At 35.4% G+C, this 15562-nt stretch overlaps 1 protein-coding gene across 1 annotated transcript in view; it reads left to right on the top strand.

Annotated features, from left to right (window-relative positions):
• The window catches only part of TTC27 (tetratricopeptide repeat domain 27), a 112902-nt gene that overhangs the window by 69575 nt on the left and 27765 nt on the right, over window positions 1-15562 (top strand). Inside the window, exons 11-12 of the mRNA XM_062489184.1 lie at window positions 10762-10857; window positions 12915-13037. Coding sequence (XP_062345168.1) covers window positions 10762-10857; window positions 12915-13037 — 219 coding nt within the window. The remainder of the gene's footprint in view (window positions 1-10761; window positions 10858-12914; window positions 13038-15562) is intronic.

Below are 15562 nucleotides of genomic sequence, written 5' to 3'. Positions count from 1 at the left end.
ATGATAATGATTACTTTAAATATTTCCTTTTACTTTTGCAGTTACCCAGTTTTTTCACAGTATTGCTTTCTGACTGAATATTGTAAATGATAGCACTGTGGTTTTGTGATAATACTTAGGCATTTTGACAAATGTGGAGATGTTTTTGTAAGCAACATGACCTTCCATGTCAGAGCTGGATTTTTAAATGGTATAAATATTATTGTTTGTAGCTGTTATGCACATTGTGCTATACCTGCCCATTTTTCCAGATACAGATCTGTGAAAATACTGAAGTTGCCCCTAGAAATAGAAACATACAGTAAATGATTCTACCACAGTGCACTTCTGCTTTTTTATGTTTTCCCATGTGTGAAATGCACACAAATCGAGGTCATTAATAATGTTGCAGGTTCAGACACTTACAAGGTCAAAAATGCCAAATTATAGTGTGATCTTTAACTATTTCAGGAGCTCCCAAGCTCCACCTTGCCTTTTTCTCTGGTCTGAAATCTACTTCTTCCTTCTGGCTCTCCGTTAAGGGTGCAGGCTGAGGGTTGAATGAGTGGCCAGAAGCTCATCAGACTCCTGGCCTCATGTTCTTCTCTCCCCTGGGAAAAAAATGGTAGCAGGAAGTAGGTGGTGGCAGTTGCTGGTGGAAGAGTTAATTTGTCCTTCAGTACCCTCCCTTTGGCTCAGGCTAGAGTATCTCAAGTAAAACGGGGTTAGCTGGAAAGCAAAGTGCCTCTGTTCCTTTGGCAGCAGCATGTCCCCCTCCCTGCAGATCTGCAAGAAAATTGCCTCCAGTGCAAGAGTGGTACCATTAGGACTTGCACTTGATGGTCCTCAGTTAAGCAACTGAGGTAAAGGACATGTTATCCTGGCTGTCCCTTTGTTTCTATAGTCCGTGGTTTTGTTGGGCAAGGTTTTTAATATGCTAAGTCCAGTTGCTCTTCTGTGAAGTAGCAGAAGATTCTTTGTTTGCTTGTCTCTGTCCATCCACCAGTTTGGTGTGAGTGACCAGCACAGACCATAAAACTTTGTCCAGCTGACTGAAATTTTTTTGTTTGGTCTGGTTTTTTTAATTGATTGTCTGCCAAACAGGTTATATAGTTGTGGAAAGAACTGTGTTTCTGTGGATTCCTCCTTCTTCAGTAAAGACCTGAGTCTTCAGAGGAGCTTGATACACTTCTATTTGAATATGTCATACAATCAGGCATGGAACATTTAATGCATTTAGAGTGTTTTCATTTTCACTGGAAATTGTACTGATTTCAAACCAGTTGTTGCTGAAAATGTTTATTTTTCCTCTTTGGTAAGTAGATCAATCACTAACAGAGAATGATAGGGGGTTTGTTTTTTTTTCCCTGATGTATGGAGAGCTTTCCAGGAACAAGTGAAGAACTGGATTGGATGTCTTTCAAGAAAATACATATATTGAAAACAGATTTCTTCACATGTGACTGCTTTATTTTGGGATAGCTAAAGTTTAAATGCTTTGCCTGTGTGTCATATTTCTAATGTACTTACCATCATACACTGTATGGTTGCTGGGTCAGGCTCAGCTACTGGAAGAATGTTTATTTCCTGCCAAGTAATTTTTCAACAGAAACTACTGGGTATCAGTCAAGGTTTCATTGTATAGGGCAGCTATTCTTAGGATAAACTACTTTTTTTCTTGTAAGAAGGGAAAACAATGGGTGTCCCAAGATGTTATCTGAGACATTCTGACTGGATTCGGGACAAAAAAGACTGAACTTGTCTGTCTTTTCCCTTTATACTCCTGTCCCCTTCCCCAAATAAGTGAAGATGTTCTTGAAGTTTTCAAATGAATGAAAATAGTTGAAAAACTATTTTCAAAGAGATCACTTCATGGATGAAAAAAACCCATGATAAATTGAGTATTTCTATTACTGAGAAAAGAGCCTCTGGCAATTAAAGCAGCAGAATTTCTATTATTTCAGGATTTGGCTATCTAGATAAGACTAGATGTGATTTTCTTTCCTTTTTCCAGGTATCTTAGTAACATGAAAGAATTACACTTGGTGCTACTGCACCAAAACCAAATGCGCTTGCACCAAAACAGTTACATGAATACACAGCATTTTGTTTCGTGCTGTTTGTAGTTTGAGATTTCTATTTGTGTGACAGAATACCATCCAGTCTCTGCCCTAGGTAGGAAGCTGTAGATGTTTGCACACTTGCAATTAATGACAAGGTCTTAAGAACTTTCCACCTGAAATTAGTTTTTTATTTAAGGTATTTGTTGTTTCAAAATGACCATCTAATTCCCAATTTCTAATTTTTTTTTGCCATATATTTATTTCTAGTATGTTTACTTATGCTTTATATTAAAGCTTGAGTGATGTTTTTTTTCCCCCCCCTATTTACAGGTACTTTGACTTTTTTTTAATTGCTTGTGTATATACACCCTATTTACTATCAGAACAATTTGCTATCAGCAAAATGCAAATACCTGCTATGTGGAAGGTAAACTTAAGTCTACCAGCTATAGAAAAAGTACAGAATATTTCTGATAGATTGTTCTTTGTGAGCAGGGTGTTCCAGTTGGAATACAGGATAGATCACATGGGTCATCGTTATGAAAGTTTATGACTATACCCAAACTAAGTTATGAATTGCATAGAAAAATTATTAAATTAAAGGTTCTAGCTTGACTATCCCCTTCCTTTCTTGGCTTTTCTGAGGAAGAACTGCATCTCTCAAAGAATATATCTGTTATATATTACAAAACACAAATATCTGATGTAGCTTTACTCTCTATAACAATTTATTGTAATTCCTGATGGGGCTGGGGAGGAAAGATTGCAGCAAAACAGAGGTTTCTGGTGCAAGAACAGTCATATCTATATTAAAGGCTACAAGCAAGTTCCTCCTTTGCTGCAAAATTGACACAATCTTTGTTTAAAACAAAAAAAAATTATTTGCTTATGCTTTTAAAGGGAATAACAACTTTAAATGCACCAAACTTGAACCACTATAGGAAATTCTCTAGTTGCAATCTGTCTTGGAGAGAATACTGCATTGTTCTCAGGTTCAAGTCAAGTGCTGACAGCGAAATCAACCCTGTGTGCAGATGCCACAGAGAAGCTGTCCTGAAACAGCTCCTACTAGCAGTCCTCTCAGCCTAGAAACTTGAAGCTTTTAAGTATTTGGTGAGGAATGGCTGGTGCCAAGGAGTTTCTTTAGCTGTTTAATTGGGAGAAGGAAAAGGGGATAGCAGAGGAGAATCCATGTTCCTTATGCATACTGAGTGCTATTGGTACTTACAGCCTTGAGAGCTCAATCATCTTAACTGAAGAATCCATCAAAATCAGCTACTAAATCATTGCTGTGGGGTGGATAGTGCTGAATCCTGTACCAGAAGAACTCCTGTTTTTACAGATCAAAGAGATTTCTCCATTGAGTCTATGGTGGGAAGGAAAAATAAGCAAAGCATTAGTTGGAGATTAGTATGTTGTTTAAAAAGGGATTACCCTAATTTGAGAGAATATGCATTGAAAATTTTTGTTTACATTTCAGTTAAAGGAAATCAGCATTTTTATTTCTGTGTGTAAAGCTGCTAGAAACTGGGACCATTTTCTATTTGTGGATCCAGGAATAACCTGGGTCAGTGAATGCTGTGTTTTCTGTCAGTGTAGTGACTACTTACTGTCAAGACATTTTTACCAAAGCATTGAGCAAAGTAGGTAAAACACTGCTTTCAATGCAGACAGACTTAGGTTTAAAAACTTGAATCCTAAAGTATTCTACTTGAGTGTTTCGGTTAATTTTGATTCAGGTTTCATTACCTTAGTAGTTTTCCTCTGTGAAGCATCCTGAAATCTTTGCAGTTCCTGTGTTCCAGACACCCTATAGCCTTCCATTTGCAGAACAAAGTAGGCGGTCAGTGCTGTACAACATGGTAAAGTTAGTTTTCATATTTTTTAAACCAGTTGTTAGTTCCTAGGGAGCGGTGTGATACACAGTCCTCTAGTTGGTTTAAATAAACACACCTAAAAAATCTGAACAAGCAATAAGTTGACTGGAAAAAGGACTGAGAGGGTGAATTTGCAAAATGAGCAAAAACACAGGTCTTCAAGGCGACAAGGTTTTAATGAAACCAAGACTTTTATTTTAATGAGGTGTAAAGAAGAGGCAATATTTTTGTACTTTTAAGCATTTAACTTCTGCAGAGTTGTCACGGTACACTTTTATCCTCCTGAGAATGTGAAAAATGTAAAATCTCCAGTAAGTAGTGGTCTTCAACTTGGCATCTTTGCACAGTGTGAGAAATGGTCTGTTCAAACTTCCATGAATTACAAATCACAATTTTTAATAGTGATCACTAATAAATTTTCCTTGAGTATTTGATGTCATAATTCCACTTTGAAAATTAGATAAATGAGTGGGAGGTTTCTTCTTGATGTTGAAATGCATCCTTGCTTAATGGTTTTTGCTGTGTTTTGACGCCTTAGTTCTTAACTATTCAGAGATCATTTCATTGTTTAACAGAAATATGTAATCTGTGAGCTTTTAAAAGAATAGCTTGTTATTTACTTTAAGTCATTTTAGTTTCCAAGCAATGAAGTTCTGTCTGAACTGTCAAAATACTGTTTTGAATAATGGTTGAATGCAACATGACCCAGTGAACCGGTTTTGTATCTGTTTCTCTAATCATAAAGTTGGCCATCAATAAAGTAATCACTATTTCATCATAATCTCTGTCATGGAGTCTGGACTAGACCAGAGATTACTCTCTCCCATTAAGTAAAACTTTACTGCATTGTTATATGAAAACTTTTAATAGTTTGATAATTTCTGGCATTTCTTCATTGGTAGTTTAAGTTTGACCACTGGATTGTAGAAGTCTGCATATGTTTCAGTTTGTCCTGGTGGTCTTGGTTACAGGAGCTCTTGGGTTGACAAAGAGCTGTTGCAATAAATGTGTTGTTTGAAATGTAAGTATGGGGCTTAATGCTTTTTTAAAGCAAGATTATCAAAGGAGTGTAACTCAGTATCTAATTACATATCCACAAGGTACAATTATTGTACTAGAAAAGCTTGGGATACCTAATTCAGAGGAAAAAAAATCAAAAATTCTGATTATTCTCCATACTTAATTGTCTCTGTTACCTGATACGTATGCAGTTTTTGAATTTTAGACACATTATATATATATATTCTTCAGGGAGAATGAAGGTTTTGTTAGTAATTTTCAGTGTTTATATTATATTATTATGATATATATTATAGGTTATATATATTATTTATATTATTGTGTGTACTATTGTGAAACAAGGCTGCCACAGCTGCTGTTGTAAGGCATCCCAAATTAACTTGTAGTTCTTTCTTCTGCAGTATTTTTCAGACTATTGTTAGACAATGTAACTTGGCAGAAGACAACATGAAAAATAATAAAACCAATTAAGGTTTTGAAATGTCAAGAATTTTATAGGTTTTCTGTTAAACAAGTATCTTGATATCACTGCCTCCAAAAATAAGTATTTTAAAGTGTTTAGAATTAGTTGTCTTTACTTTATTCTTAAATTGTGTGAAAGTTTAAATTAATTTATCAGTGAATTTCTGAAAGTTTTTCAAAAGTCTGTGCATATTACAGGATCCACAAGAATGGAATGTTCCATAAGCTTAAAAAAATACCCACTTTCTGTTTCATAAATGCAGTAGAAACTATGAGGCTTCTGTGGTAGGAAATCAAAGGAGCTTTTTGATGATAAATTTTCCTGTTCATTCATAATTTTTGAAGTAAGCTTATGAATAAAATAAGAACTGTGTAATTCCACAACCAGAGTTATACATGTCGCTGCTGTTAATTTTACAAAGCTTTCCTCTACTTTGTTTTTGAGTAAATAACAAAAGTGAGCTCAGCTCACTTTGAGCTGTCCACCTGCTAAGTTCTTAGGAACTTTAGTACATATGAGATAGCAGGTTTGTTTTCCCTACAGATATATTTTTACCTCTTGCCCCCTTTCTTCCAAGAAGCTGAACAATTCCAGCTGTGTCATGGTGCTGTCAGGCACTTCTGACACAAAGCCATGACCCACCAGGCGGCCTCACAGCTGGTGTCCATACTTTGGTACTTTAACAAGCATAGAGGTTGTGTAAGTAGCTAAAGGAACAGCTGGAGTACAAGAGCAGTAAAGTGGTGACACCAACTTGCTGCTCATAGATCACCCAGAGATAATGTATAGGAATGGAAGAAGCACAAGGAAAATGGAAGTGGTTGACTAGGCAAAGCATGGAAAGGTCAGGGTTATTTGTGGGATTTTCAGGAGTCTTCAGGCTTGGGAGAAATTGAAGCAAAACAGCCCCAGAAATACAAGAATTTCATTAAACGTTTGTCTGGAGTTTCTGTGTTAGAAAAGACTGGAAGGCAGTTTTCCATTCATCCAATCATGCTAAATCCATGTCAAATATGGTTAAAGCATGTGAGAAGAAGGACAGCTTAGAGGTGCTAGAGAAGGGTAAAAGCACAGTCACCATGTCAGCTGGGATTAGGTGGTGGATAAACATAGTGGTTTATGGCTGGTGTGAGCAGTCATATAGAGAGGACTTAGTGGGTGGACATCACCACTGGAGTCTCAGAAGTAATAACCAGGGATTGATTCTGGCAGCCTGACAAGATTTCAAGACTGAGAAGCAGAAGCCTGGCAAAAACTTACCTAATCTTCCTGCCTATAAAATCAAGAATAAAGAGGAATATCAAGGGTACCAGGATAAATCAAAGGGTATAAGGAAATACAAGAAGGGTGGAGATAGCAGTACTGGTATATGCATAGAAAATAGTCAGGTACTAACATGGTAAAGACAGCATTTTTAAATAGGGTGTGCTTGGTGGAAAACAGCTGGATGCCTGGTTAGCAGTAGGACAGGACAGGAAAACAAACAAGTTGTGATGATTAACACTGGCTGTGAAGCAAGCTGTTGCACAGATGAAGGAAATCTGGTGGAACAGTTGTGACTGGAACACTAAAACTGGAAAATGCTCTTGTTGGAAAAGATAGGTAAAGGAAAAAGTGGCGTAGTCACACTGTGTGTTACTGATGTGAAAACTTGAGAAGAAGTGAGATGAATTTGCATGGATAAAATGGAGATGTTTTATTTGGGCCAGCAATGCTAAATTTGGATATGAGTATTTGTATCTTCAGTGTTTTTGAGGTGGGAGATCCAGATGGAATTGAGTAGTTGCTGCACAAGCAAGGTGTTATGCTGTTTCCAATAAGTTTTTGACAAGTATTAAATACTTAATGATTATAAAGAGTATTAAATACTCTTTTCAAAGGATAGGAATTTGTGGCTTTTTTGTTTGTTTGCAGGAGAATTATTCCCCTAAATAAGCCTGGATCACAACATCCTTCAGGTGAAATGGATGGGAAAAAATGTTTGCATATAGGTAGTATTACATACAAAGGGGCATTTTTTAAGGCAAGTAAACTATTTCATCTGGAATAAAGAAGTTAAGAGTAGAAAGAAGCATGTGAAGGTTTGCCGTTTATTTACCTTGGATGCAAAAAGCTATCTGAAGATTATATTTTAAGAAAAGGAACAAATCTTTGAGGGAGGGATTTCAGACCAGTTGGATGAGCATTTAAAAACTGCACTGTAAGTAGGCTGAGAAACCAAACAGCAAAATGTTGTGGAAAAATGACAACTTGGAAACTGTAAGTGTGTAATAGTATTTCCAGAGATTAAGCACAGAGCTAAGGTCTAGCTAAAAAAGATAAAAAAAGTTCTAACTCAGTCACCCATTGAAGATAAGGATGGTAAAACATGTGGAGTGGATGAAGAGATTGAAATTTGGTCAGGCTTGAAGATCAAAGCTGGTGTTTTATCATGAAGACCTTAGTGGTGTTACATGTATGTTGAACATGGAAGCAAAGCAAGAATATGCAGTGGGAATGAACCTAGGAAAATTATGTCCAAGGTGGGAAAAGTCTTTTACAAGCTTGGTGTACTCGAGTCATGGATAATTACAAGCTGAGATTGATTGGAAAAGTGATTAGACTGAGGTTGATAAGTAAAGTAATAAAAGATCTACTCTGATCATTTCAAATTAACATGGTGTGCTTATCCCAGACAGGCTGCCTACTGTGCTACTTAATCTCAGAGCAGAGATTGGAGTGTGAGGTGGGGAGAATGCATTGTAGTTTCTAGAGCTGTCTTTTCCTGCTTGCATGTGGCCATAGTGTAGTCTTTCCTCATCATATAAAATTCCATCAAAACTGTCTGGTTTTGTTGTTTCCAAACTGGATTAATGTGTCTCTGTATTGTGGTTTTGACTTTGGAACTCATTGCTGTGACAGTTTAAGCCTTGGGAAAAGGGTGTGTTATGTGGTGGGAGAGTAACCTGTTAACCTTTTTAAATGTTGCTTGTGGAAGAACTCATATCATTTAGAATTGTGAATTTTTATTGGTTTCTTCTCTATTTCTATTTAAGAATTTGCAAGGCAGGAATCTGAGTCTCAAGTTAAACTAAGTCACAAAATCTTACATCTGACTGTGTTACAAGTGTTCTGTATTTACATACTTTATTTTATTGCAGCGTATTTATGTTGAAGTTTATTCAAGATAAAGACTGCTCACTTGGTAGTGCTCACTTTTTGAATTTATTGAATGATTGTTATATGATCTAGTATCTGTTAGATGTTAGCTGTGCAGTAATGTTCGGATTCTCATTTTGTTGCCATTATACAACTCAAATTTTATTTCTTCAAGCATTATTCTGAAACACAGAATTCCAAGTTTGAGTAACTTAGTTTCTATACTTCAGTAGTAGGCTGTGAGTAGAGCTGTGAGTACTTATTTTTTCAATTATTAAAGAGTGCATTAACCACAGATTTTTAGGACTTCTAAATTCATTGCCATTTACTCTTCTTAAGGAATGTATAATATTCATAAGTTCTACCTACATGTTCAGTTTTTGCTAGAACTTTGAAGAGAGTACAGTATTGGTTTTAGGAAAGGGGAGAATTCTACTTGTTAACAATCATATTCTCCTCTAACATATCACTTACATTAGGCTTTTTTGCTTGTGAGGTGTAGAAAAGATATGGACACATTTTAAAATACGTTCTTCTGAAAAAGTGGTTTTATTTGTATTTCAGTTTTTCTCTTGGAATAATATAAATGAGGAAGGGGGGGCAAAAAGTTAAAAAAAGAAAAAAACTATTTTGATTCACTTAAAACATTTCTGCCCTTTCATTTCCTATTCTTAAAAAAATTATTTTGCAGGACATATTTAGGAGTTTCCTGCCTTTTCAAGGCTTAGAGCAATTATTGTTTTTAAATAATTAAATAAAATTAATTTTAAATATTGTTTTTAAACTACAGTGTTTGGTCTCATAAAATGAGTAACCAAGGTATTGGACAATTTTTTGGTTTAATTTTTGTTACAACAGAGTGTAGAAAAAAGTGCTTCTGCATTGCATTAGAATATTTCAGCAGAACTAAAACAGAAATATAATGTATATTATACTTTGTATTAAAATAAATTCTAAAATTAAATAATATTACTTTATAAATTTTATTTTAATCTCACTCTTTTGGATTGCCTAAAACTGTGTAAAAAATGCAATTTTATGAGTATGTATCTTTCCTTACTAAAAATACATCTCACCCATTTGCTTGGCATAGGTTTCTGGATAATCTGTAGGAACAGGCCTCTGGAGATAATTTTATGAAAAAGAATGTGAATTAGATGAAATACATGAAATATTAGTTTTTGAAATTAGGAGATTAACCATCAGTTTAGAGCCTAAATTATTGCTGCATGTTGTGATTTCTTTTCTTATTAAAAGAATGAAGCTACTTAGTAAATCCCATTAAACATCAATAGCTGTTACAAGATGCTTGGCATTTTGAATCACAGAATTGATGTTTTGCAGCTGTCAGTTGCATTATTGATATCAACAGTTAGGTTTAGAAAGAGAGAGAAAGAAGTGATCCTATCAATTTTTTTCCTTTTGCTTGGGAATCTTTGCATTTTCAGAAAGCTTAGAAAATTCTGACCTGTGTAGCACCATGTGTAAATCTTTGAGTTATTAAAGAGATTTTGATAGGTCAATCAGGTGAACACAATTTAATATTCCCTTATTTATACCCTCCCCTTAAATTTGCTAATTAATGGTGTCTGGCATTTGAAGAGAGTTTCTCCCTTAGCTTAAAATTTCTAACCACTTTTCTGGCTGTAGCCTCCTATATTGTCTATTTTTTTTGTTTGTTTTTGCTTTTTTTCTTAAATTGAATTTTGGTTTAAATAACTTCATAGTGGAAAACAAAAATAGTGGTGCAGTTTTGCTCTGTGAAAGTTACCATTCTCTTTCAAAGGGCTTCAGAAGAAAATATTTCAGCAGTCCAAAGCTCTACCAAAAGAAAAAAAAAATAGCCTGGATTGAATTGTATGTCAAGTCACAATAATTTATTCTGTATTAGAACTGCTTCCAAAACCATGGTCCACTATAATATGTTTGTCTTTCTCTTTTTAATAAGAAATGTCATGCTGAAAGCATATCAATTCTGTTTTAGAAGGAAACTAGAAATGTGTTAGGCAGAGTCACTTCAATAGTTGATGCAGCTTGACTCTGCAAGTGTTTGCTTGGGATTGTAAATGTGTTTCTTATTCCTGGTATTGATTATAATTTATTATAATTTCTCCATTATGTCAAAAATGCCTAAAACTTGGAATACTTGAAATTTATGGGGGGGTTTAAGTTGATCTAAGTCTAAGTAAATACTAAATTAGGATATACTTTCCATTTACAGGCACTTGCAGACCAGTTTGAAAATACAAATACATCAGTATCTGAACGTATGAAGATTTTCTACTGTTGTCAGGTGCCTCCACATTGGGCCATACAGGTGTGAAACAATCCCATTTCAATCTTTAAAGTCTATGGTGGCTATTTTTGATGTTTGATCACCAGTAAGTGTGATGCGACTTTGAGTTGAAACATTGTAGAAATAAAGACATAACCTAACACACACCAGGTGTTTCTGGAGAGAAGTCAAGTTCCACAGATGCCTTGTTCTGACATGTACAGGAGTAATTGCTTGTTAGTGCAATTCTTTACTTTCCTTTTTCCTCCAGTACAAAGTAGGCTAAAACTTGGAAGCTTCAAGGACATCTCCTATTAAAATAAACTTGCCACTGTCTTTTGTTACTAGTTTACATATGCTACTGTTACTTGCATCTTCCTTGTCTTTTAAAGTTCACTTTGGGAAGTTGATTGTGGTGAAATCAGCTAGGTTGGGAGTCAATAGTACACTGAAGTACTTGAGCCGAGAAAGCTTTCTTTTGAGATAGTCCCCTCTTTTACTAGTACTGACAGGATTTTTTTACACCCATAACTACACTGTTCATCTTGATTTACTAGTACAGAAGACTACACACTAAACTCTTATCTGATGATGCTGTATCTAACAAATTCAAGAAAACTGTAAATATTGCATACCTTCAAAGGTATTCATGTTGGTTTACTTTTAATGGTGTTTTATTCCTTTTTGATTTCTAATCTCAATGCATGTTGTTTTAACCCATCATATCTTCTCCAAGCATTCTCAAGTTTTTCTACGTAACCTTTCAATAGGCACTTGCAATATCACCATCAAATATGGTTTTAATTTCCACTTGTCAGAGTAACATTTTCAATACACACCAGTTTTCTAAACCAAATATAGCAATGCTAAAATAGGGATTTATAATGAAAGATGACTCAGTCTTCTAGTCATACTAATGAAGACACATTGCATATATAAAATTTACCAAATATAACTGAGAAAATTTAATTAAACATTAATGAGATTTAGTTTTAGACAATGGCAAGTGTTTTTTTCCTAAGTGATTAGTGCCAAGCTAACAAAGAGATTTTCAGAGTTCATTATGTATTTATATCAAAGAGTTGTAGCCAGATATAAATTTTTTTACTACTAGTCTGTTCCCTCTACTAACTCCTTGGATTTGCAACAGATACTGAACCCAAACCAATAAAGATAGGTTCATGACGTATGTAGAGAATTTCAGGCAGTCCATTGAGGATCACCTAGTCCACTGCAGAGGTTAATTGTGTGGGGTATCATCGCACTAGTAGCTGTCCATACAGAGAATGCTCCCATTTATTTTTGCAAACAAATTTGTCTGTCACACGTAGTACATGTGTTACCCTTTCTTCAAAGGTTAAAACCTATTTGCAATTTTAATCTTCTCTTAAAAAATAAAAACCAAAGATGACTTTTCCAAGTCATGAAAACATGCCATGTTTGTTTTTGAATTGAAGACATTACTCATTTATTTTCATTAGTACACTGAAATAATAGCTGAATTTGAAATAACAAAGAGGCTGACTGAACAGTGAGGAAAACTCAACTAGGAAGTTGAACCTAAACTCAAATCCAATATTGATTTGGGTAAAAAGCAACGCCCTTTAGCAATGGCTGTTTGGGACAGTCAAACAGATTTCTCACAGCTACTGAACAGAACTGTATCAGAGCCTTTCTCTCCATCTTTGTTTCTCCACAGGTGCAGATTACTGTGACAAAAGCATTGCTAGAAGGGGCTTTGATTCGCATCTTTGGCCTCTATTTCTCGCTTGGCATTCCCACCATCCTGCTGCAGCTGTTCTCCAGCCGCATGGGCCTCATTTAAGGGCTGGAAGTTCATCTCTGTCAATTTGTTCTTGCCATGTCCATTTCTAGTTTTGTATTATATTGTTAAATTGTTCAAAGCACAACAATTTTTATTCAGTTGGTGGGGGGTTTTGTGCTATATGCACTGTGTGAGGTTCCAACCTGAAGTTTCAGGAGATTAATTTAATATTTTCTGTCTGCTTCTTGTTGGTGTCAGAAATGCCTCTAATATCTTTTTTAATTGTAGACATTATTTGCTACTTTCAGCTACCTGTAATTTCTTATCTTTCCAGCGCCAGCTTGCAAACTTGCTTTTTGAGCTTGGATGCACCAGCTCTGCTTTACAAATATTTGAGGAGCTGGAAATGTGGGAAGATGCAGTAATCTGCTATGAAAGAGCAGGACAACATGGAAAGGTAAGAAAAATGTTTCATATAGCTGAGATCCATTTGAAATAGCATCTGAAGGGGGAAGGACTGGCTGGCTTTAGCTGGCAAATCACTGATGGCACTCACTTCTACAGGGGTGTCATCACAGGAAAATCTGCTTAGGAAAAATGGACACATGGCATAAGAGCTTGTCATAACCTGTGAATGCTAGAAAAATGACTTGGAGTAATAGCCACATGAAATAGAAGTTGGTAAATAAGAAGCAGCTTGAGATGTGAGAAGATTGTGGTAGTGATCCTTGAAAGCATTCAAGGGTAATTCAATTAACTACTGTGGATAGACAGCAATGTGGGCATTTCAAGAAAGCTGTAGCAATCATTCATCATGGAGTCTTGAAACTTTGTCTGGGGGGGATATTAATTTTCTTGATTTCAAACTATTAACTGTAGTTTTAGAAAACACTTTAGATGGAGTAATATCAGTGTTTGATGTATTTAATTACTTATTGTTAACATATTCAAATTACAGAATCAAACACTTGAGACAAGAAGTGGTTTAAAATTAGAAGGTTTTACTTGTTAAGTCTGTATTGATGTTTTCCTGAAATTCTCCATCATTTCTTTAGCACTGCTACCACTGTGTGTGATCAGCTCCAAAGCCAATTAAAAGCCATCACCTAACTCTGCCTATCAGTGACATGACTGTTTAAAATTGCTTGTAAAACGCTATTCTGATCTTCCTATTGTTGATTATTTTGCTTGTACTATTAGAGCAATTGTAGGTAGATTTTAGAAAATTATACCTGGAAGCAATGCCTACTTGTATGTAACTTCAGCTGTATTCTCTTTCTGGTGCAAACTCTCACACAGGCTGTAGCAGGAACTTATGCTATCAAGCAGTGTTTTCTAACTGTATTTAAATATTCATAAATACTCAATTTCAGGCAAAAATAGTGTCTTTTCTTTTCTTCCCTTCCTTTGCCTCTGTTTGGTATATGGTAGCATTAATTGTATGAATGTACATGTGCCTTTACGATACCACAAGCACAAAGACTATGCTTTAACATAATTGAAGCTTAATGAATAGTGATAAATAATTTCATTTGATAGGAAAAAAAAAAAGCAGAATGGCTTATACTTGCATTGTTTTTTTTCTAATTGCCATGCACCAAAGCCTAGATTTTGTTCATTATGAACTGACAGATATGTCTTGCTGGCAAATTCTGTGCCACATTATGCATGCCTTGGGGATAGCACGCTAATATCACAATCTTCTCAGTACAGTGGAGAAATAGAGGTCAGTATTTTCCATTTCCTGGAAATGCATTCTGTCCTAGTTACATTCACAAACTGCCCTTAGGGAGTTATGAAAATGGCACTTGGGGAATAGGACAGGATATCTGACACAGGAAACTGCTTAGAAATGCCTTCAGAATGAAGGATTGTGCTGTGCTTTGAAAAACAGAAAATGCTGTGTAAGTATGAAATAACAGTATTGCTGGAGAAAAGCTAGCTTTGGACCAAAAATGACAGAAAATTAGAAACATGTAGCTGTGCACTGAGGGGAAAGAATATCTGTGCTCTTTACTGAGAAGTGTTCAGAGTGTGAACTGCTTATATTTACTGGAAGTTTTTTGATGTTTTTAAACCTGGTAGGTATTTTTGTGGAAATGCACAAAAATCTACTGGAGTAGTATGTTGGCCACTAAATATCCAAGTCACTAATGAGCTTAGCGTGTATCTGTGGAAAAGAAAAAACTCTATTTATCAAACTTCTGTATGTTTTTCAATCACAAATGCTTTTTTTGTAGAAAACCTGAATTTAAATCCTCAAAAATCTAATAAAACTGCTAAATATCAGAAATACCAATGTGATGAGTACTTACGCATCAAAGTAATACCTTCTTTCTTCCTGTTTTGGAATTATCTGCTGTTAAGAAACAGACCACGTTGATAAGGCCATGTGAAGCTTCTAACATTGTGCTGTTAGAAAATACATAATTCATTTGGTTATAGTAGGGCCATGTAGCAGTACAAATTTTGCAGAGTAAGATGTTACTAACATTTAGTAAATTTTTCTAGGATTTGTTACTGTTACTAGATTTGGCTCTATGTTAATTTTTTTATAACCCGAACAAAAGTAGTAGGATCTAATATTATAACATGAGTCAACAGAAGAGTGATAGAGTGCAAGGCAGTGAGCAAAATGGCATAGAACAAGGGAAAAACTATTATAAAACCTGAATGCACAATATATTGATAGTTGCTGTCGCTTTCTTACTAAGTATTTTACTCACTGTATTCCTTTAACATCCTTGTTGCAAAAGGAGATGCCTCCACGTGGATAGTGAGAACTGGTGTTGAAAAGTGCCGCTCTCCCTTCCTTTAACTGTGAGAGGGACCCAGAGATCTCAAGAGTATTATTAACACTGGATGATTCTAAGGTGTAAGAGTTCTCTTCCACCTAAAAATGGTACTATTTCCCTGCTAAAAAAAAAAAAAAAGAAAGGGTGAACCAGAGATGTGACTTTTCAGTTCTTCCAGTTGAAGTGA

This window comes from Cinclus cinclus, chromosome 3 (assembly GCF_963662255.1).
Source record: "Cinclus cinclus chromosome 3, bCinCin1.1, whole genome shotgun sequence".
NCBI lineage: Eukaryota > Metazoa > Chordata > Aves > Passeriformes > Cinclidae > Cinclus > Cinclus cinclus.
This window is presented reverse-complemented; position numbering and strand designations above follow the sequence as displayed.